This window comes from Oxyura jamaicensis, chromosome 6 (genome assembly GCF_011077185.1).
Source record: "Oxyura jamaicensis isolate SHBP4307 breed ruddy duck chromosome 6, BPBGC_Ojam_1.0, whole genome shotgun sequence".
In the NCBI taxonomy this organism is placed as follows: Eukaryota; Metazoa; Chordata; class Aves; order Anseriformes; family Anatidae; genus Oxyura; species Oxyura jamaicensis.
In genome coordinates, this window is record NC_048898.1 from 9,067,490 (window position 1) to 9,089,870 (window position 22,381).

At 41.3% G+C, this 22,381-nt stretch overlaps 2 protein-coding genes and 1 long non-coding RNA gene across 8 annotated transcripts in view; all 3 read left to right on the top strand.

Moving 5' to 3' along the window:
* Positions 1-15,589, top strand: part of GPRIN2 (G protein regulated inducer of neurite outgrowth 2) — a 28,584-nt gene extending 12,995 nt beyond the window's left edge. For all 6 annotated transcript variants that reach the window (XM_035330155.1, XM_035330159.1, XM_035330158.1 and 3 more), the window contains one exon: positions 12,902-15,589. In XM_035330155.1, coding sequence (XP_035186046.1) covers positions 12,918-14,741 — 1,824 coding nt within the window. In that variant the 5' untranslated portion in view covers positions 12,902-12,917 and the 3' untranslated portion in view covers positions 14,742-15,589. The remainder of the gene's footprint in view (positions 1-12,901) is intronic.
* An 880-nt stretch (positions 15,590-16,469) lies between these two features.
* LOC118169142 lies at positions 16,470-21,095 on the top strand. Its single transcript, XR_004751936.1, has 3 exons — positions 16,470-16,592; positions 17,234-17,584; positions 20,884-21,095. It is a non-coding gene; the product is annotated as an uncharacterized LOC118169142 (long non-coding RNA).
* Positions 17,581-19,694, top strand: LOC118169141. Its single transcript, XM_035330162.1, has 2 exons — positions 17,581-18,380; positions 18,879-19,694. Exons 1-2 carry the CDS (start codon positions 18,130-18,132, stop codon positions 19,318-19,320), a joined length of 693 nt encoding a protein of 230 aa, XP_035186053.1. The 5' UTR covers positions 17,581-18,129; the 3' UTR covers positions 19,321-19,694.
* Positions 21,096-22,381: the final 1,286 nt, after the last annotated feature.

A 22,381-nucleotide genomic window follows, 5' to 3' on the forward strand; every position in this document is an offset into this window, starting at 1 on the left:
TTTTATGATCGCTAGCCTTTTGGTGAATTCTTGCAGTTTGATTGTACAGTAATAAGAAAAATACGGGGGAAGAGAACGGGAATAAACAATTGGCCTTTGCAAAAGAGGATTTATATTCTAAGTTACTCTGCACATGGGCATATAGAAAGTAGTGTTTAAGATAACACCTGACACTTCTTTTATTTCCCTATTAGGAGTTCATGTTGATATTCTTTCCTAAGATAACATCATTGGTGCTTACTTGAACATACATTAAGAGTAGTCAGGTACATTTCCTGGGGAATGCTTTTTTTCTGTAAAAGCAAAAAGAGCAGGGGGAATGAAAAAAGGAGTACAGAGGTTAGGAATATCTGTGGGAGGCATGCCATGAGAATACAATGAGGGATTCTGAGAGATTTTACATGAGGCATACTTTGGTTAAGATCTTTGCAAGATTTCTTATGAACGCATTAAAACTATTGAATTAATCTGAAGCTATGCAGCTGATAGTTCATATATATATGTTAAGAACCATCCTGTAGCAATATCCTTCATTTCTTTAGCAGGTGGTGGGAAAGGTGGTCTTTCCTTTTCTAAAGCTGTTGAAGATCTTCAGAATGAAATCCGACTCAGGGCAATTACTTTCAGCAACAGGAACCTCCAAAAAAGCACTTGGGGACTACTTAGGAGTATGTACTCAATCAGAACATGAGAATAGGTACAGGCTAGCTAAATGAAATCCACATCAGCCAGGTCTTTGCCAGCACGGTGTTCAGTGTGAGCACTGAGCACGTGAGTTATTTCCAAGTGTCATTCTGCACCTACAGAGCATCGTAAGAAAGATCACCTTTGAAATTGTCTGTCCCTCTGTGCATCTTTAAGCTGTGTCTTCACAAGTTATCACTTAACTGTTATGCACTGTGGATTTGATATGAAACAGAGAAGGAAGTGGGAATCTTTCTCTGTCTGCAGAATATTTGCTAATTAAGCTTCAGCAAGGGCATACCTCAGTGTGCAAATGAAGGTTAATGGGATTGAGCAGATGTAAGATCTACATTTGGCTTGCAGAAGCTTTACTCCAGTCAACAGTGCATAAGACTGATGGAACTCGGTTCATCTAAGCTGAATTGGACAACTTGGCTTCCTTTTTGACTCATAAACTATGTGAACCTGAAGTGGAAACTGGAGAGGCAATGCCCAAAACCATCCTAATTCTTCTGAACTGGATTGTTTCTAGGCTTTTAAAACTATTTTATTGCTTCCTGCAAAAAATCTGCTAGGAAGTTCAGGGTTTGTGACTGAGTGGGGCGAATCGACAGCGTGGATTAGTTTGTCTTGAAATGTTGTCAGGGACAAAGGTCCCTTAACTATGGAAAGAGTGAAGTGCAAGAAAGGTGCTAACATACTGGAAAAGAAGCTTTTGGAGTTCATTGCCTCCTTCATATGTATCACCTTGCCCATATAAGACGGGGATCACTTTTGTGATTCCTTTTGAAACTCATTCTTGTTTTACCTTGTTTTAGTAAAAGCTGCCAATTACACCCAACTGTTAAACAAATGGTTTAATATTGCACAGTGGTCACGCATTCCAGCTTGAGATGCAAGATGAGAAGCTTCTCATTGGTAATGACAGATGGAAACACAAAACGATGGAAACAAAAATAATTGAATCATTCAGTTTTGAAGAGACCTTGGCAACTCATCTACTTCAACTCCCGCTCAAAGTAGAGATGGCTATGAGGCTAGATCAGCTTTCTTAGGCTTTTGTCCCGTTGGGTCTTGAATATGTTCAAACAAATATTTGAAAAGCAAATAATTCCTTTAACAGACTTAACAGTTCTTCATAATCGGTATCTTGTTGCTAGCAGTAACAGGAGATGCTTAATGAGTTGGCTTCCAGCTGGCTAGGTGGTACAGGTGGGATCTTCCTCTACCCTGGTAATCACCAGAACCTGCATTATCTTGCAGTTCCTGGGTTGCTTTCTTTATACCTCAATATTTTGTGTTCCTCACCTTACTAACTGTTAATAAGGAAGTAGAGCCTTTTGCAGCTCATTTTGTGGTTGAGATTAGCCAAGAGGAGGGAACACTTGCTTTTTTTACACAGAAGGGTGTAAATACACGTTCCTGAGGAAGTTCTTCATATACTTGGATTTAGAAAATATTTGCAAGCTTTAGTCTGCTGCTTTTGTCTTTTGTTTTCCCTTGTAGTCTGGTGTCAAACAAGCTTTGGATAGCATTTTGTGAGCATGAACCCCTCCTCTACCCAAACACTAACGCTTTTTTTTCCCCTCTCAGTCCTGAGAGAGTAGAGAGATGTTCCCTGTTTAGACATTTGCTTGCATAAGTCTGATTAGACCACAGAGTAACTGGGACAGTTATTTTTTTTTTTTTTGAGATATCACAGAATGGCACAATAACTATTATTTGTGATGAAATACCAATTTTGAAAAAGAAACTTATTCTTCACAGTTCCTGCTCTACTCTTTGCTTTTATGGTTTCAAAGCTAGCTTATGCTACAGTAGGAAAAAAAGGAACGTTTAGCAGTGTTAAAAGTATAAATGAATAGACTTCTTAGTCCTTTTCCTACATGAACATATGTGTACTACCACTTACCTGTCTGGATAGAGATTGTCAAGTCTTGTCCAGCTTAAGTATATGGGAAAAAACAACTTGTAGGGTGAACCAAAGCCTTAAATTTGTCACAGAATCTTCTGTAGCTCCTGCCAGAGATTTACATGAGAATAATCAGCACGGTAAATGAAAGCATGCAAGTGAATGAAGCTCTGCAGGACAGCATGATCTCCAGTTGTCCGCTCTGCTTATAAAGGTATAATGAATCTATGTACAGTAAATCATTGCTGCATAATATAGCTGATATTAGCATGCATATCATATATATGATGTATAATATATACATGATGCTATTTGAGAAATTATGTAGGTTTTAGTAAAATAAAACTGATGTCAATAGTGGTTTTATATATTTGGAATCCTTAAGATTATTTGTCCTGGCCTGATGCTGGGAGGAAGGGGTGCTATAAGCAGATGCTTCAGAAGCACACACAGGTACTGAACTGGACGGGTTAGATGAGTTTTCTACAAGTACAACAAGAATTTCATGTAAAGAGATGCTCTATTTGTTTCAAACAAAATATTATGAAAGAACAGACAGTATATCTTCTCAATGTCTTATATTTAGTATCTTTCATCCTGGGATTTCAGAGTGTTCTACAATCATGAATTAAGCCTTAAATTCTTACTTCAGGGGCTTCTGTATCTAATCCCTGAGTCACGGATGAATAAACTGAGTCACAGAGTGAATGACTTGCTCAAGGTCATACAATTATGTCAGCAAACACAGAAGCAGAAGGCAATTGTTTCCTCTTTCTAATCATATAAATTCTTATTTTTATAATCTAGAAGTCATTCTGTTCCCTATCGCTGCTCAGAGCAACTTCTGGTTGTAGTTGGATTGCCTTGGATTGAATCTTGGTTTTCCAGTGTTTTATGTACGGCTTGTAAACACCATAATTTAAGTAAAGAATGAGTGTTTTTGATATCCCTTGGTATATCACAGGGAAAAATGAACAGAAAATAAGGGTAAACTATACTAGGTATTGCTAGGTAACTGGGTAGATAAGGGTTTTTTTTTAGGCAGAAGGAGACAATTACTACATGTATAAGAAGAATGAACCATCTTTGGTTGGTTTGGTGGGGTACCTTTCAATCTAAATATTTTTTCTTAACCTAACAAGTGTTCGGGGAGCTTCAGGTTACTTTTGCTTATGTCAGCATTACCCCTGTTTGGTGCCGCTGTATGAATTGCCATCCTTCTGTCAAGGATGATAAGCAGACCCAGAAGCTGCTGTGCTTGTGGCTGTATCTAGTTAGTGGTTTTGAGGCAGATTTAAGCTTGCTTTGTCTGCCACCCTACCAAGCTATTAAGCTGTGGGTGCTAGCAGCATAGCCCTGAGCCCAAGTGAATAAGGTTTTTTAGGAGGCTGGGCACATTAGATAAAGGCTCAGCTGTGTGCTTCAGCCACCACCTTCCAGGCAGCACAGAGGACACATGTGTAACTGTCTGTCAACTCACACAGATTGTGACAGAGCTTTAGGTGTCAGATGCACGTTAATATGTCAGGGTGGAGTATCTTAGTCTCTTCGTGCTCTTCTTAATCAGAAGTAACTAACCACAGTGCTGAATCCTGAATTTAAAGCTAGGATATCCATATGGCAGGGAGGCTAAGCCAAGCTGAGTTCATCTTTCCTCTAACTGTTCTTATTAGGCTTTCAAGCAAACAGTGAAGGTGATTTGAGTATTTTCTACTGTGTCACATGAATTTACAAGGAGGTAGTTTAATCACTTAGCCAATTTGGGGGATTTTATTTTCACTGTGATGTGCAAACTGCTTGCCTCGTAAGCAGGTTGCATTAATACGTACCTGTACTCCCTTGCTGTGAGATTGAAAGCAGGCTGTAGCTGCACTTCTGGTTTTCTGTATGATTTTTATGTTTGTGATGCTTCACAAGCAGCTGTGATCCATGCAGTTTGCAGGGTTGGGCCTCTAGTGGGTAGAGGCTTGCTGAACAAGCTATAGCCATGTGTTTCACACAGTTCAGGATCAGTGGGTTTGCTCTGGAGGCACACAGTTCGCAACTGAAGAGTGGACCCAAAAAGGGAGCTCTGAGGAGGATGAGTCATTTGATACCAGCCTGACCCTGTCCCCTCGGAGTTCATACATGTGATGAAATAGGGTTTGATCCTCTGCAATGAAGAGGAAAAGGTGCACTCACGTCTGTCTCTTTGAAATAAATCCAGATGGTGATAGGTCATTGCAAATTCTATTCATTAAAGATTAATTTCTAAAGAAATTACAAAATGTTTTTCTCATATGACTTCTGTAATAGCTGTGGATATCGGTAGCTAGCAATTCTTACTAGCATAGATTTGGCAGCTGAATTAACAGTTTCATTTTGCATAATTCTGTTCTGCTTAAACCAACAAGGCAATTTTATTAATGTACCACTTCTGTAGGCACAGTGTTCACTGTAAGTATGATTTTAGGTCACTGTTGCCTGATCTCATACTTGTTTTTTTAAAGCTCCAGCTGCTGAAACCTTCTGATTCCATGAGCATATCAGCTCATGGAACTGCAAATGAGCATATTAGCTCATTTGTAACTTAACAAGTTCTAACTCTTTTGACTGAAAAGGTGAGCATTAAAAAAATGAACTGGCACTAAATTAATAGTCAGCATCAAGCACAGTATCTCATGGTGTTTTAGCACTCTCAGGTTGTACAGTAAAATAAGTCTGTGTGTACAAGGAGATACAGTGCCAGTAATGTTTTGCATATAAGTTTATTCTAAAAAATACCAAAATCCTAAGCAGATCTTTAACATTGTTTCTGTGACAGATGACTAAACAAAGAAAGGTGATAAAGAGGATGCATGCTTGCACAATGCATTGTGTGGTGGTGTCAGGGCAACATACTGTCAGAACAGAACATCCCAACATGTGCCTCCCTTGTGATACCCCTCTGTGGTTTCCCAGTAAGTTGTTTACAGCCCAGTATGAATTCTCCTTCTTGGGAATTCCATTGAAGTAATCATAAAAATAGCCTCCTTTTGGTTTGTACTTCTCAGCCTTATATCCCATGGCAATCTCATTTTAGTATTTAGACTTGCCAGCTCTTCTTTCCTGGCTCAGACTTTGCCAGGCCCATTTCAGCCTTTTATTTTTCTTGAGCCTGGTTCTGAATGTTGATTTACTGCCTCTGACTAAGTGCTTAAATTCTTTCAAGTGTGCAGTGATTTAAACAACTTCATGGCCTGCTGGTATCTAGGGTTCAGCCTCAGGCTACTGAATTTCTCTTTCCTGATCCCGTCTAACAGCTGAGTTTTTACCCACTTCAGAGGATAAGTACATTAATAAGAACTAAGACTGATTCCCAAAATAACATGCGGCTCGCTTTTATGACTGCTAGTGGCAGAACTCCCCAGAAGGACTATGGGCTGTGCCCGATGTTTTTAAAAAAGAATGTTTGTCCTCTTACATGACCTTTTTGTAGGTAATTGTGGACACACTGGTCTTGTTATGCTGCCTGGTGGTGTATGTACTACTCATTTCTGACATGGTAAGTATTTTATTTATTATCCTCTGGTGAGGTCACTGGTGACAAGGCTACCCATGGTAACTTCAGCGTTTGGGGGAAGAGGTGTCTGCTTGGATCCTACATAAGGAAATAGCTAAGGTTCAGCAATACCAGTAAAAAGGGTACTCGTTCTTTTTGTTGCCACGCACAGAGTCAACACATATGTCTGTCCAGACTGCTTAGCTTCAGCTGGTAGAAAGAAAAAGTCAGGGCTGAGAATTTTAAGCCGAGTCTGACAAGCAAAGTGATAATTAACAGAAATGAAAGAGAAGCTGTGAATAGTCAGTTTATATGAATATAAAATACATGCGGTTTATGCTTTTGCTGTGATGAGTACTGAGTGTCATAACTCTTCTGCTCTTGTGTTTTCTAGCCTGTCAAATGTACTCTTCCTCCTACATGGGAGCTCTGGTGATCACCACTGTCACCAGTGCTCCTTGCAGTGCAGGGGAAGCAGCAACATACTGTCAGAACTGAAAAAATAATTCCATTCACATACACAGTATGTACTTCTCTGTTGTGTGCATGTGATGGTATTTGTAGATACCTGGATCAGTCTGTTTTGTAGATCTGTCTGATACCTGGAAGTATTACAAGATGACCCAAAATATTAAGAAGAAGGCATTAGCAGATTTAACTGAAGTAGACATAGTCAACATACCATTCCATTCCAAAAAGGAAAGCCTAAAGGAAGATGATGGATTACAGGTTAAGTAATTGGGGTCTCAGCCTGATTCTGTATTAATCTAGGTGCATTGATTTAGTTGTATTTACAGAATTTAGGGAAAATCCTTGAAGTCCCTTGATGAAAGATCTTTTCCCCTCTTTTAACTCCTCTATTTCTTCCTTTCCCTTATAGCTCACCAAAATAAAATAACAATTAAAAGGACAAAAACTAATCCCAGACACTTGAATCTTTAAGCTTTTTAACATGGCTAATCCTGTTTTGCCAATGCCTTTCAAGTGGTTTGACTCTCCCCCACCCAACAGTCGATGCTAATGATTACTGTTAACAGACTATTTCTTCAAGGGGGGTAAAGGAAGGAAGACCCTCAGGTTTCATAAAGTATTATCAAGAAGTATGTCAATCTTCATGTGAATGCAGAACAGGCAGATCTTTCTTATCTTGTGCAAGTTCCCACTAATTTGTAGGGTGGGCAGGCAGGACCAAATTTTTAGTTATGACCATACTAAAACTTATAATTTTGTTGGTGTGAGTGTATTAAAATGAGTGTAGCTCTACAGGAAATTAATGTTTTATTACAAGATACTTCTTTTTACATCATTTGTCTGTGGTAAACATCTGTCTCAGAAGTTCAGTTGTAGACACTAACAATGAGGATGAATTGTTTAAAATACCAAGCCTGAAGAGAACGCAGTGTGAGATGGTGAATTGCTTCTGGTACGCAAGGTAAACTTGACGACTTTAGCAGAAATTGAGTGTGTGCTGCATTGTGTCTCAGGCAATGCTTATGGCTAACTGACAGCTGTCACTTAAGTTGGAATGAAAATTGCATTATTTTAAAGGCTGGTCTTGCCTTTCCAAATTTATAACCATGGTGTCTGTAATAAGATTAAACAGAGTTAAGAACCTAGGTATAGCAGCCTTCTATTTGAGTAAATTTTGTAAGTTAATTAAAATCACACTATTCCTTTGGTATAAAACACGCATGTGTTTGTCTTGTAGTATGGTGCTATTGCAGAAATTCTCTGTTTCTCTTACGAAGCTGATTATTGTATAGGTTAGCAAGTACTGGTGCACAGGGGGGCCCTACGATGATACAAAGGAAGTAGTGAATTTCTTGCGAAGACCTAGCAACCTCTTAAAGTTGTGTGTTTTCTTAGAAAGTGCTGCTGCTTACCACAGAAGGGTCTTGTCTAGTACCTGCAATTAACAATTGTCATCCTAAGCTTTTGGTGTGGATCAAATCACACAACTCTTCCCAATTCTACATGTGCTTATTAATGCTCTCATGTCTGTAGCTGACTCTGATTTTGTCACTTATTTTGTAGTCAGATGCTGGATATAAAAACGTAACATTAAATGAAGGAAGGACTTTCTTCTGATGCTCCTAAAAATAGCTTTTTTTTTTTTTTTTTTTCCTGATTGTAAGACCAGGAAGGCCAATGCAGGGAAGAAAGCAATCACTAGCAAATAAATGATATTTCATACTGAAATATCATGTGGTATTGCATATTACATGAAAGCTTGCTCTGTATATTGACATGGTCGTAATGAACTATTCCTCTTTATATCCAATTGTATTTGTTGTCAAAATTGTACTTAAAAGTATGTGCATGCAATACAAAAATGCTGAAGAATTTGAAAATGATAGTTCATATATCAGTGAATATTTCAATTGATAACATACATGGTATTTAATATTCTGAGACTGAATTTACTACTGCAGTAAATAGGTCGCAACTTTAATCATAAGTCATAGCAAAATACACATTTGTTGCTTTAAAGTAGTTCAGTGGAATTAGTGAAAGCAGACTAGATCCCCTCATAAGCTATCTGAAGCTAAGCCAAAAATAGTGGATGTTAATTCCATTTCTATCCTAATCCTTTCTCTCCTTGTCTAACAATTTTCTATATATTCATAGCAGGGTGTTTGCCTCAAAGTTCATGCTTTCTTGTTTGCATATTCAGGTGCAGATTTCCTTTGAATTTCCAAATGAAAATCTCAGATCATCTCAGAATATACCATAGGTATTTTTGAATATAATTACTGTCCTAGAAATGATGCATTTCCTTAAAACAAACAAAACAACAACAAAGTTAAGTAAAGCAGTCCCCACCCAATGTGTGTGAAGTTCCAGGTCTGTAAGTACCCAAGTCAGCTGTGTTTGTGTTCATGTTTCACACAGGTAGTCCATTTCGTGGTTATCTGGAAATACACAAAAGACACAAAATACAGTGGCACTGCATGACTATAAGATTATAGCAGAGAGGTTCCTTCCACTTCTTGGAAGCCATCAGCTGGATGCTGTTGGCCTATACTCACGTAGGAAGGACAGCATCTCCAGTGTGTGTGCATGCAGTGTTGTGCCACCTCTTCTAGGGAGGTTTACGTACATGTGAGAGTTTTTGTAGGCTCTGGGGAATCAGTTCCAGCATTGTGCACGTGAAATTAAGATGTTTGGGAAGGCAGGTGTGGAATTGCATGTCATTTCTGAAGTCTTAGGAAGAAAGGCACCACTTATGTGGGTTTGCTCTGGTTGCACTGGTAAGTCTGTTTCTGCAGAGGGGATGGTCTTCCTATGTTTCTTTCCTGTACTGACATTAGTGGTCAGTGTGGCTGGACGTTCAGCTGGATTGATGATCTGACATAGTGAATGCTGAGCCAGTTTAAAAAAAAAAATAATCTGGGTCAAGAAACCGATGCAGTTTGTGAAACAGCTCTGTGTGCGCTCACGTTAGTGTGAAATGTAGTGGGAACACTTGGCTGCAGCAGAGATGAGCAAAGGCCAGGTCTACCAGACATTTGTTCTGTGTCACCTCCTCCAGAACTCCATGTGGGCATGTCTGGCTCAGAGCCCTGTGCCAGGTGGGCAAAATGTGCTGGTTGCGGAAGAGCTCAGAGGTCTCTTCAGAGTGGGAAAGCAACAGGCAGTAGAGGGGGAAAGCAATGGGTGGCCTATAAGTAGGGAAGCATTCAGGCTGTGTGTGAAAACTTAACTTTGGATTTCAACGTGACAGAAAAGTGCATTATTGTAAAGGAAGCTGATTCATCTTGTTTCAATGGGGCTTTTTCTTTTTCACTCTTTTTTTCCCCATCCTTAGCTGTGTCGTAAAGAATCTGGTGAGGTGTTGTTTTGCTTAACTAGTAAGCGTGTGTTCATTGGATTTTAAGGTCCAGAAGCCATAAGGTAATGGTTACATTTGTGTTAGCATGGAGGAACACTTGTATATCTGAGCAAAGATAGTCAAATGCCGTTGATACTTGTTGGTTATGTTGTTATGTATTTGTGCATGTGTAAGGTACGTAGCATTGGTGCATGTTTAGTTATAATTCTGGCTGCAATAGGAGTCTATATGGGTGGGACAAAAATACAACTCTCAGGTGTTCTCTGAAGTTTTCATTGCAAGCATCACACAGGATATTGTTTTCAGTAATGTTGATATACTTGGACTGTTTCATTCAGGTGAATGTTTCTGCTTCTCATTCAGATGATGAACCAAACTGAAGTTTGCATCAGCTCTAGTTACCTAGGATTTTGCAGAAATACTACATAAAGCAGATCTTGTTACCTACGTACGCATACACATTTGAATCTTGTTGATTTTCTGAGAGGGCTCTTTAAAGCTTCCATAGGCTTATAGCATTTATAGCAGGTTATGTTTAAAGTTTTCTTTCGCTTTAGACTCAGTATTTGTTACAGGATTTCCATTAGTAAATGTCATTTCATCCCAGTGTGTGTGAGAGCCTTTGCAGGTGTTATCTTGTAAAGAGATTAAATATAAGGTCTTCACCTTGCAGACAGCTATGCTCTGGTGTTTAATCCTATTGACTCCTTTGAACTCTATGTGGCAGACTATACCCATAGGTATAAGTGGCTGCGGGATAGATAACATTCTGGAGGAGGGGATGAGTGAAGTATTTTAAAACTGTCCCTTTCCCAGCTCGTGCTTCTCTTCTAAGTGTAGACGGAAATTTTGTGGAGGCTTCTGAAAAACTCAGAGAAATATACCAATAGCCAGCCTGGCAAGAAGTTACTGCTTTTGACTGCAGCTGCGCTCAGCAATGCCTCTAACCCAGAAATCTGACATTTCATACCTAGAAGAAAATACGCTTTTGTTGCTGGTGTTTGTGGTGGTGGTGTTTTTAATGTTGGCATCTTTGGATGCCACCAGTTGGTGGAGTCCCACGGGCCAGAGAGGCTGTGTGGCAAATAGAGCAGGCTTGCTGTGGTTGCAGTCCATAATGAGTTCAATTTCTAACTGAACAAATATGAATGAAGGAGGGGAAATTGCCTTTTTTGGCATACAGTTTTGTCCAAATTTGAGCAAACGCTAATGCTAAATGATATTAGGCCAATTGCAAGTCCCTACTACAAAGCACATGTCAAGACTCTTCTCAGAGAAGTGATTGTACCTACTGTTGTTTGAAATGTTGTCTTGCTCACAGTAATCTCATTATGAAAAATAGCCAACCCAAGTGGATTTCAAGTGATGGAAAATTTGCAAGATGAACTGTTAGCTTGTCAAAGTTAACAATGAGAATGCAATTACAAGTGCAAGCACTGATGGCTTGTAGAGCGGTAGAGCTCTTGGTTTGTAGATGGACCAAAAGGTGTGCTCTTTATCAGTTATGTTGGCAGATGACTCTTTGATCCTGTAAATATCATATTAAAAGGATCACATTTAAAGCTGCTCACTGAGAGGTTTGAATGTGCTCCCTTGCCGTTCTCTTGGTGTTATGAGTGAACTTTGCTGTTATGTTTACAGAGTGCTTTTGTCCTCCATGTGTACATAGCTGTCTTGTTCCACACAGTTGTTTCCTCAGTGATACGGTTCACAAGAAATTGTGAACATTTTCTGTAGGAGTTCTGCGAGGGAGGCAGAATGTATAGAGCAGCACATCTGGTGGAAAGCTTCTTAAAATGGTAACTTGTGGCTCCCACTATACTTTTGCACTGCAAATTACCCAGTAGTACTTGACCTGGAAGCTTTATCTGAAACAAAGAATAAATGCTTAAGATTTCTCTGCTCCACAAAATGATCTTTATATGTATGTGTCTGTGTATAGCTAAATATAGGTATGCTTTCAGTATTTGTATAGCAAGTTATTTTCATATGCAAGACATCTGATGCCGAGGGAATGTGAGTGGACTACTCACAGTGGAAAACCTGATTCAACTGGAAAAAAAAAAAACTACTACTAAATCTGGTTAGATTCAGAAATTTTGACAACTTCTCCTAAATGTGGGTGTGCTAACATACATGCTAACAATTTGGAAGGTCAACAAAAGGATAGTATGCTAACCAGTAGAAGCAAGTGTTTTCCAACAACAGCAGGGGCTGCGTGTGCTACAGAACTGATTTTCCTTCCAGCTCAGTGGTTCCTAGGGTAGTTTCACCTCTGGCCTTTCACTGGATCCCTCTTTGCTGCCACCTCCTATCGTGTCCATGGCAAGCTAGAAGGCACACTGACCATGCTGTGGGCCAGTTGGGTATCTTCGCCCTATGCTCCCCAGCTTTACTGGTTCTGGGAATACTGGCACTGACTCCACACTGACTTGGCAGGGCTTGTCTCCTTCTGGTGTTCAAAACGGTTTTGCCCACATCTACTGTACATTTGTATGGGAACTGTTTGGTAAAACAGTTGACTAATATAGCGGTCTTCTTGCAAAATGGAATTGAAAGAAGCTTGCTAGGAAGGGTAAGGAAAAAGGGAGAACTTGTTCATTTGTTTAGATTCTTAGGATCTTTTTTGTTTGAAAACTCCAGTGGTGATTGAATAACTTTTGAAATGATGACATAAAGAGACTAAAAACTGAGTATTTTGCTTTGTTTTGACAGTACAATTAACGTTGCTGGCTGATGACCATCATGGCAAAAAGCTATCTTGTTTAAAAACATACCTGCCTTTGCTTAACTTACATATCTCTGTATGTCCCCAAAAATGGCTCCAGTAAATTTAAAGGAGATGGTACTTGGCACAGTTTAAATGACTACTGGTAAAAGGTAGAAACCAAGTTGAACTTTTTTGTATTTCCTTCTTAAACTGCTTCTTTTTCTCCTCCACTGTTTCTTCCAGATTCCTCTTTTTTGTGATGTCAGCTGACAGCCACCAGCTCCACACTCATTCCCACAAGGACACACTGAGTCCTACTTGTCATGGTCTCTTGAATGTCAACAGTCACCCCCTGTCGAAGAGCTCCTCGAGTCTGATCTGTGCTGGGCAGTCAAGTTTAGAGGAAAGGCAAAGCAGCAAACAGGAGCTTAGGAAAAGCCATAGTAGCACTGTCTGCCAAACCCTGGGAAACGAGAGTGATGCCAGGAGTGTGCCAAGCCCAAGATGGTCCTTCTCACAGTCTGGGTTGATGGTACCAGATGGATCAGTAGTCCAAACCATGAGCAATCTGTCACCTGATAACAATTCACAGAGCAGAACTAAGACTGCAAACCATTTTGTTATCGTTGAACAGCCCCCAGCATCTTGGGAAGTGGGTGACACTAAGATGTGTGTGAAGAGCAGCACTGTTGAGAATATTTCTTCAGCCTGCATTGTACACCAGCATAGCACATGCCAAATGGAAGAACCAGGAGCTGCTCTTCAGAGAAGCCACTCAGACCTAACTTGCAGCTGCAAACAGCAAAATTATGTTGCTCATGTAGAAACCAGTGCTACTCACTCCAGCCTAAGTTCTTCTAGCAGCAGGCATGGTCCATCAGCAGCCAGGATGTCTTTCCAGTCAGAGGGAGATGCGTCAGAAACAAATGAAAATACATCTCCCTATCAAAACCTTGGGACTCATCTTCCAGCAATACCTACAGACCAAAAAGTACCCACAAATAGCTTTGACAGCAGTGGTATTCCACGTAACACTACTGTTTACACAGATCCTGGAACATTTCACAGCGCTGTTCTTGGACCCCACATGCCTGGCAATGGTTTCTCAAACAGAACGATGTTCAGTCAAGCCACTGGAATTATTCATGGTGGTCTGACTTACGGTAATATTCCAAACTCTGCATACTCACCTATGGTGATGCCAGTTCATAACAACTCTGCAGTGCCCTGTAATGTAAGGCAGGACTCCTGTCTGAAAGTAGATGCTACCGTCCCTGCCTATTGCCATTCTTTGCCCATACCATCCATACAGCTTGTTCCGCGGTTGGTATGCTCGGTTAGCGAGTCAGGAAAAGAGGCAGCACCTGGCTATTTTCATTCCTTTTCTACTTCAGACATTCTGACATACCCTAAGCTTGTGTCTTCAGTAAGTGAATCAGGCCTGGATGCCAAGAGAGTCCTGAAGTGCTGTACCATTCCTGGAGAACAACTGCAGCATGCTCAGCACTGCACTCAGCAGGAGAGAGCTCCTCCTGAAGCACAGGCTGCCTGTGTGGCCTTTAGCAACCAGCAAGGTACAGACATGGTAATGAAGACCAAGGATATGTGGACTATGACCTCTGTAAATGACTTAACCAAAGGACTGAAAGCAGCTCTTGAGCGTAGAGATGCTGAGGTACAAACTCTTCCCACCATGGAATGCAAATCTGTGGCAACAAGCCCAGCAGCTGCAGCAGAAGGCCACCCACATGTGTTCCCAGAGGTGAACCTGGAGCAGCAAGACTTGGAGGCCCCCAAATCTCCAGTACGTGAAGTGAGATGGGATGATGAAGGAATGACGTGGGAAGTGTATGGGGCATCTGTGGATCCAGAGGTCCTTGGTCTAGCCATTCAAAAACATCTTGAGATTCAAATAGAACAATTCCAGACAGAGCCCCTTCAGCTGGCTGGGAAAAGAAAGGAGGATTCTTTCAATAAGGAGCCATCTTCTGATAAAACTGGGAAAAAAAGACCATTCAGAACAATGATGCATTCCCTGAGATACCCAAGCTGTTGCAGTCGTTCCAGTACTGCAGTGGAGTGAGCATAGCTGTAGGACAGCCGTGCTTTTTTTTTTGTAAATTGTAAATAATGCTGGCTCTTAATTGTTAACACAAGTACATGTGGACAATCCACTTTGGTATAAGTGGGAAAAGTTCAGTGGCCATCAGATACACAGCAAAGCAAGGAAAAACTCCTGGTTGGGCAATACAACAGAGGACATAAGGTTGTGTCTCCGTCATGTCATCTGACTGCTTTGACTCTATTTAATGTAGCCCTTACTCTTCTATGTTGGTTTTACATAATGTTGTAAGGAATAAGACCTTTTCTAAATGATGCATCTTTTTAAAATAATGTTGATTTTTTTCTGTATTTTAATAATTTAGGGTTAGGAAACAGTTAGAAAATGATGCTTTAATAAAAATTCTTAGCTTTCCATCCTGCTTGCTAAGTTTTGGTAGCTACTCTGCTGTTAATTTATGCTAATGCTGACTATAAACCCACTTGAGCTGTAGACAAAATGAGAAAGTAGTGAATGCTGTATTGTAAATAACTGTAATTTTTGCTACACAATTCTGTGATGTGACTTCGTTATTACTAGCCTGAACTCGTCCCTTTGCAAACTGATGTATAGTTGGAGGACGCTCCTGCGACTTTCAAAATAGTTTGTAGTTACGATGAATTACCCCCTCAATACACAGAACTGATGTTTACCAACTGATGCAAATGTAAAGTGTTACCAAAGATGACTCGTGTAATGTGAATTACTTATTGAATGCTTATCTCTTGAAGACATGAAACAAAAGCTGTTCATAATAGTCTGTCACACTATTGTACCCTACAACTCAAAAGCAATTTTGTTTTTCTTATATTAAAAGTGATTTCCAGAGAGTTCTTATTACGTGCGTCTATCCTGAACAGTGGTTACTTTGTTGTGGCATAAGCCACACAGAGGACAGTCTGCATGTAATGTTCACCTGTCCTGCGTTCCATATCTGATCTGATGTCAAATGTCTGCTGAACATGAGATTTTTGTTTTCACCAAAGTACAGCTCAGAATAAGATTTGTTCTGAGTGCCTTAGTCATACAGGCAGGTTAAGGATTTGTTTTCTCTCCAAAACAATTTTGTAAAGCAAACAAAAAATTCCCATTGAGAAACATTATACTGTAATACAGATGTAGTGCAGAGCCTGTTTGAAGTGAAAGAATTGTCAAGAAACCTGTTGGTAACAAAAATTGTGTATCTATGGATTTCCTATGACTTTTGAAAGGTTTAAAATACAAGACACATTAGTGCACATTTGGAAAAAACCCTACTCATCTGAATGTTAACTACATGGGTGGAATAAGTTTGTTTATTTGTATGATGGAATGATGGATGCCTGTTTAAAAAAAAAAAATCACTGCATTTGGGTTCACTTTTAAAAAAAAATTTAAATACAGCCAGGTTGTAACATGAGTTAGACCTCTGTTCAAGTGTTAACTCTTGCAAATGTGAGAACTGTCTCTGTTTTTTAATGCTTTCTAACTTAGGAAAATCAAAATCTATTTAATTCTACTTTTTATATAAAGTATAAGGAAAACGTTTTAGATTTGTAGTTGAGTGGATCAATGCTAAATCTAGATGCCTGTCAAGCCAGGCTGAAATCAGAGTGTATTCTGTTCTTGAGTCCATTTGAAAACCAGTCTATATTACATCAACTTTTTTTTTTTTTTTTTTTTTTTGCTTCCCAAACTAAATGCTCACATACCACTTAGAGCTGATTAAATTGAGGCTGCATTTGGCACAAATCCTCAGTTTCCAGAACTGGCAACTTTAACGCCTGCTACGGTGCTCTTTCTTTCCTTTGAAACATGGGAACAGCTACCTGTAAATGCAATATTCCAGATCTGGTAAGTCATCCCTGCACGGTAACTGATGTCTCTAGAAGGACTGAACTGCCAATGCTGCTTGATGGCTACGGGACTGATAATGGGCTGAGATGCTTAGGTCAGTGGTTCAGCACAGATGGCAAAGGGAACTGAGATCAGTATGCTGATGAAATACCTCTGAAGAAGCTATAATAATTAATTTCACTCAATTATTATCTTGCTCTAGTAACAAAGGAGATGTGTCACCATATTTACTGTTACTGTTCCCGGAGGAGAGGCCAAAACCAGTCGGGCATTTGCTGCTGGCTGAGTTCATTATCATTGCACATGTGTTATTTGAGATCATCTTTGGCTATAGGGTTAATAACTAAAGTAGGGACTGTTTTTCTCAATGCTGTAAATAAAAACCTTCCATAGTTAATTCATTCAAAAAAAAAAAAAAAAAAAACTACCCTGAAGAGTTGCTTAGTCAATGTCATATCAGTTAGTTCTCAGACCATTGCTTTTATTTATTTGGTCTTCTCTGGCAAGCTTTATTTGCCTTTGGCCTCATGTTGCTGGAAGTGATCTTTCAGTTGCTAGCTGTTACAGCCTGGATCCTGAGCTGGTTCTGTTAAGGACAGCCACAAATCTCACCCTTTTTCTTTTTTCTTTTGCTTTAGGAACGTCTGCGCTAGAATAAGCTTCTCCTCACTTCTGGACGTAGCTTGAGAAATTGTGTCCTGTACAGCTGAGCCAAAAGGCCCCACAGAGCAATGCTGTTCCCAGTCTGCTGAGACTGGAGTGTGTGGGGAGGAAAATGCAATCAGCTGTTCTGTGCCCAGCTGTAACCACAGATGTTTCCGAGGAAAAAAGCATCTCCTCTGTATGGCCTGAGGAACGTATTTCTTCCTGATCGCTTCTCTGCTTATAGACAGTAAGAAACAATGGCAAGCTGGACTAATTGCATTATTGGATAGACATTTAGTCTTTTAAATCCAAAGCAGTAATGACCTGTCTGGAGACATGCTGAGGTAAGAGGCCTTCTGGAAGGATGTTATTCCTTGTTAAAGATGGAATAATACAAACTGTACAGCTTTGCCTAGGAGAAGCAACGTGTGGTGAGGTTGGAATAAAGCAGAGTCTCTGGGCAGAGACAAGACCAGGAATCCTGGCTACAAGCGTGGAGCACAGCTGGGTGCCCTCCAGACACTGCTAGCCCCCTCTTTTGGGAGCTTTTCCAACTGTGAAATTGCAATGTTAATACTTCGTTGCCATCTGTTCCTTTCAGACATGTTGAGGTGATTAATTTGTCTTCCTAAGCCCCTTGAAAATGAAAGCAGTCTATTAGTGCTAAGTAATACTGTTAATTGGCAGAAGAGAGGGAGGCAGCATGTGGGTTTATGAGATGGAAATAAATCATTCTGATCAACTCCTGCCATACCAGTTAAATAACCTGGCTGCATCAGACACTCGTGCCTTTCCCTTTTAGGACTCTGAGTGAGAAGAGGGAGTTCTGGTTTCTAAGCTGTCCTTCGTTTCCTGCTATTCAGAACTATAGATCTGAAATGATGAAAACATGCCTGTTGAGATTCTTTCCAAAGCCTTGTTATTTAAACAGGTCACAAGATCCAGCTGGCTCTCTGCGAATAAGGAGACTAATGCCTGTGAGCCTCTGGGTAGAGCCCTGGGCAGCTCACATCTGCAGCTGAGAGATGGGGCAGTGGTGGTGCTTTCTGGTGATCTCACAGTCAGCAGCAGCCTGCTCCCCTGCCCTCCGAAGGGGCTAGCTCTAGAGAGCCACATGGTTTGTGAAGGGGAAAGAGATGGGTAACCTGTCTGGGTTAATGGGAATCTTGTTCCTTTTTCTCACTCTTAAAGAAGCTTGCAGCCAAAAATTCTGCCCAGTATAAAAATGGGTGTGCTCCTTTTTCACCTCTAAGCTAAAATGAGCATACCCATTTTGCTAGGCAGCACCTCTACACCCCAAAAAATGGTGATTTCTTCTTCCAGATGATGCTTTGCAAAGAGGTCCTTGGAGAGGGGTTAAACTGTGAAGTCCTGGTGCAGGACTAAGTACCCAGTCTCTCATGGCTGACTGGCATCAGAGAAGGAAACGGGTGTTCAGCTGTTGGCACAGTCACTTGGATGTCCAGCTTCCATCTTTCTCTGTCGCTGCAAGTGCTGGGTCTTGAGTTGACAGCCATCACGTGTCCAAGGGCCACTGTGTTCAGATAGCAGAGTACTAAGCTGTGGCTTGTAAGTCTTTAGAAGCATTAATCCTATCAAATATGTGACCTAAACAGATGTCATCTATCTTATTATCAGCCTTTCAATACATTACAGCTATGCCACTCAGACAGCATGTGAAGGAAGCTTAGGAAATGCAGAGGAAAGCCCAAGCGAGGAAATGACGCTTCAAACCTCCATCCTGTTCCAACCCCCTCCTGCTCTCTTCCTTGCAAAAAAAGGCAACTCCAACAACAATGCTGTTCATGTGGCTGTGGCTCAGCAATGCAGTAAAGGAGAGATTTCATCCTCCCTGCAGTTAAAGGTAGCATTATTTCACAAATCTGGGTCAAGAGCCTTCCATGAAGTAATGCGTAGGGATGCTGCTGGCCAGAATACAGCTCCTAGCTCCACCTGGTGCTCAGCAACTGGCACGCTGCCTGGCAGCACAGACCCACTCCTCCCCGTTTTACAGTCCCTGCTCCTCTCCTACAATGTTAACTGTAAAGCAGAGATGGGCTCACAGCTCCCTGTGCAGTGAACCTTGCAGAAACACCCTTTTGTTTGTGCCTTCCAGTGCAAAACTGCTGACGAGCTCTCTGCTGCATGCTAAGCAGGCAGAATCATTGAGGCTTGGGATTTGTGATCTGACCTGCACTGTACTGCCCTGATAGCAGGAGCTGGTGTTTCGGGTCCTTCCCCTGCCACAGACACTTCACTATCAGTAATGACATGCATAAAAAGTCAGTCCCTTCTCTCTTTGCAATAGTTACAGATAATTTACTTGCCCTGCTGCTAGCACTGGCTGTACTGTGAGTTTCTTCACCCCACATTGGGACTGAACTGAAATCCCTGCATGCACATTAAGTTTAATGCTGTCTTGCGGTTGCATTGTCTGGAAAACCCTACAAATGCTACTGCCTCTGAGAATCCAATTTCAGGCAAGCCTGTACATTAATTTGAATTTATGGTGTTATGGTTCCTGTTGTTCATTTATTCCTTGTTTTCAGCGATCTGTATTTGCTGTGTGTTAGGACTTTTCAGCATCAACCTCACTCTAACAGAGTTATGGGTTAATTTAGTGCCATGCTGCTGTAGCTGCTCTCTTAAGAAGGAACTTGGAAAAGATAAGTGTTTCTGAAAAAGCAGAAGAGACCTGTTTTGATTGCATAATGTCCATTGTTCAGCAAACCACTTCTGTCAAATAAAAGCAAACCCTAGAGCCATAACATAGCAAAGCTGTTAGATAAAGCAGCCCTTGTGCCTTAAGCCTACATTGGGACTCCTTTCCTGTTCCAGTTCTGGCTGGAGTGTGCGTGTAAATGTGTGTATTTATATATATATATATGCATATATATGTATATGAGGAAAAACTCACACAGCTGTTTCACTACAGTCTGACTCCGTGATAGATCTGAAGTAGGCTGAAGCTTTGTAAAAAACAGTTGTAGGTGAGTTAGATTTATTTGATGTTGTACGCTGTTCACATGCCTCCCTCCCTGCCTTTGTGAGCCTGTCGGTGCTATGTGTGAGCGCTGACACAGAGCCCCTGCCCAGGGCTGCAGAAAGCAGGCCCCTGGCTCTCCGCTGCCGTCACCTCCCCGGCAGCCCCCCTCCTGCCTTCCAGCACAGGTGCTTCTGTGGCGGGGGCAACCCACCTGGGTCACCAGCTCCATGCCTTCCCTGCACCCAGGAGCTGGATCCAGCCTTTGTGCTGCAGGAACCATGGCAGCGGTGTTCAGGATGCTTTGTGTCTTTTCCTCCTCAGGTTCTCATTCAAGATTTTTGTTGTTTCTCTCACAGAAATGTGGAGTATCTGGGTATTTTATGGCTCTACGTGACATAAAGTATTTATCTCAAGTAGGGACATGAAAATTGGAGACTCCTACCCAGTACCAGACACTTTTTTTTTTTCCTGGCTTTCTAGCTTTGCAGAAGCCAAATGTCTTTTGCCAAAGACAATAATAACCTGATCTAGTTTAAGTTCATTCCTCCCAACCCTGCCATAACAAGCAGGAGGTAAGGGATGATTTGGAGAAATACACTGTGCAGGAGTACTTTTTTTTTTTTTTTTTTTTTAATGCTTTTTATATTTCTAATCTAGATGCAAAGTGAGTCTCTGGGAACAGTGTTTCAGAGATGATGTCCTGAGGCCACCGGAAACTTTGTGTTCGATAACTGGGCACAAAACTGATTGCTCGCCCTTAGCCTGCCTCTGAGCTATCCTCAAAGCAGCCAAACAGAAAGCAGCTGTCCTGCCCTGTCCCCCACGTCAGTCAATTGCAGGGTGAAAAACATGGGGGCTTGCAACCCAAAATCCAGCTCTTCAGGAAACTAGATTCCTGAAGTGTGAGCAGTGAGCTCTACACTCACAAGGTAAGCTTTTCCACTGATGTTCTGACTTCCTAACTTTACAGCTTTTTTAACATCCCAAGCGTGCTGTGTAGTTATTAAAAAACGACTGCGTAGCATATACAGGACCTTACGAAGGATTTGTTTACTCAACTCTTTCCTCACTATTTTAAGTTGTCGGAGTCACTGAGTCTGGGTTCAGTGAACCACTGTTGGGGTATGACTTTGCTTATTGAATGTATTTCTCTGTGTATTCTAGACAGGCCAGCACACTGTGGCAGAGAGTATTTTCAGCCAAATGCCACAGGGAGAATTCCATCAGGCGCTGAAGCGAAGCTGTAGTCTTGGCCTTGGAAGTCTAGCTACAGCTATGCACAGCCTTTATGACAACTTTTCAGTGACGCAAAGAGTGTGCATTGGAAGTGGCTGCTGTTGAAGCAGTTATTGACAAGTAATACTTCTTGTGGGCAAATTTTTGTCTGGCTTTGGGCCATGCCTGCTTACACTGAAGACTTGGTCAAACCTATTGTAGTCCACAAAACGTATACAGGAATTCTTCTCATTTGTAAAGCATGGTGAGTAGCACTGGGTACATGTCATATCTGAACTGAGGGTGCTTTCCACTTGGTAACTGGGAAGATGTGATTTCTGGCCATCAACGGATCTCCTGTGTCTTCAAAAACTTATGTGTGTACAATGTGGTCACTGTTTGAGATGCTTCTACCAGCTGAAGCTTTGGAGGCTTTCAGGAGAGAAAAATTAAGGGGGGAAAAAGGCAGGAAAAGTTAGGTGAGGATTAAAATGACCATACCTGTGGTTTTGTTTTACTTTCATTGCATACATGAAGTACATAGATAAAGTACACAAATACTTCCCTCTACTTTTTGGGCCTGCCAGCTGCTGCCTGCCCAGTACCAGCACTGGGGGACAGCTGGGGAGGGACGTGGTGTGGGGCTGCTGGAAGGGGACCAAGTGCAGGCCTCAGGGAGGGATATGTAGCTGCCACACCTGCAGCTGGGGTCGTGGAGACAAAGCAGACGCTTTCCTGTCTGCCTGCAATGACTTTTCTCTAATTTCTGCCGCGCTGTAGGGCCACTAGAGGTGCCCCTGCCCTGTCAGGCAGCCCTGCTGCCGGCTGAGCTGCAGGGCGGGTAAATTACGTTAAGGGGTGCTCAACACAGGCGTTCAGGTGTCAACACAGCTGATTTCCTTCCGTAAAATTACTGCTCTTATTGAAGGTCTGGTCTAAA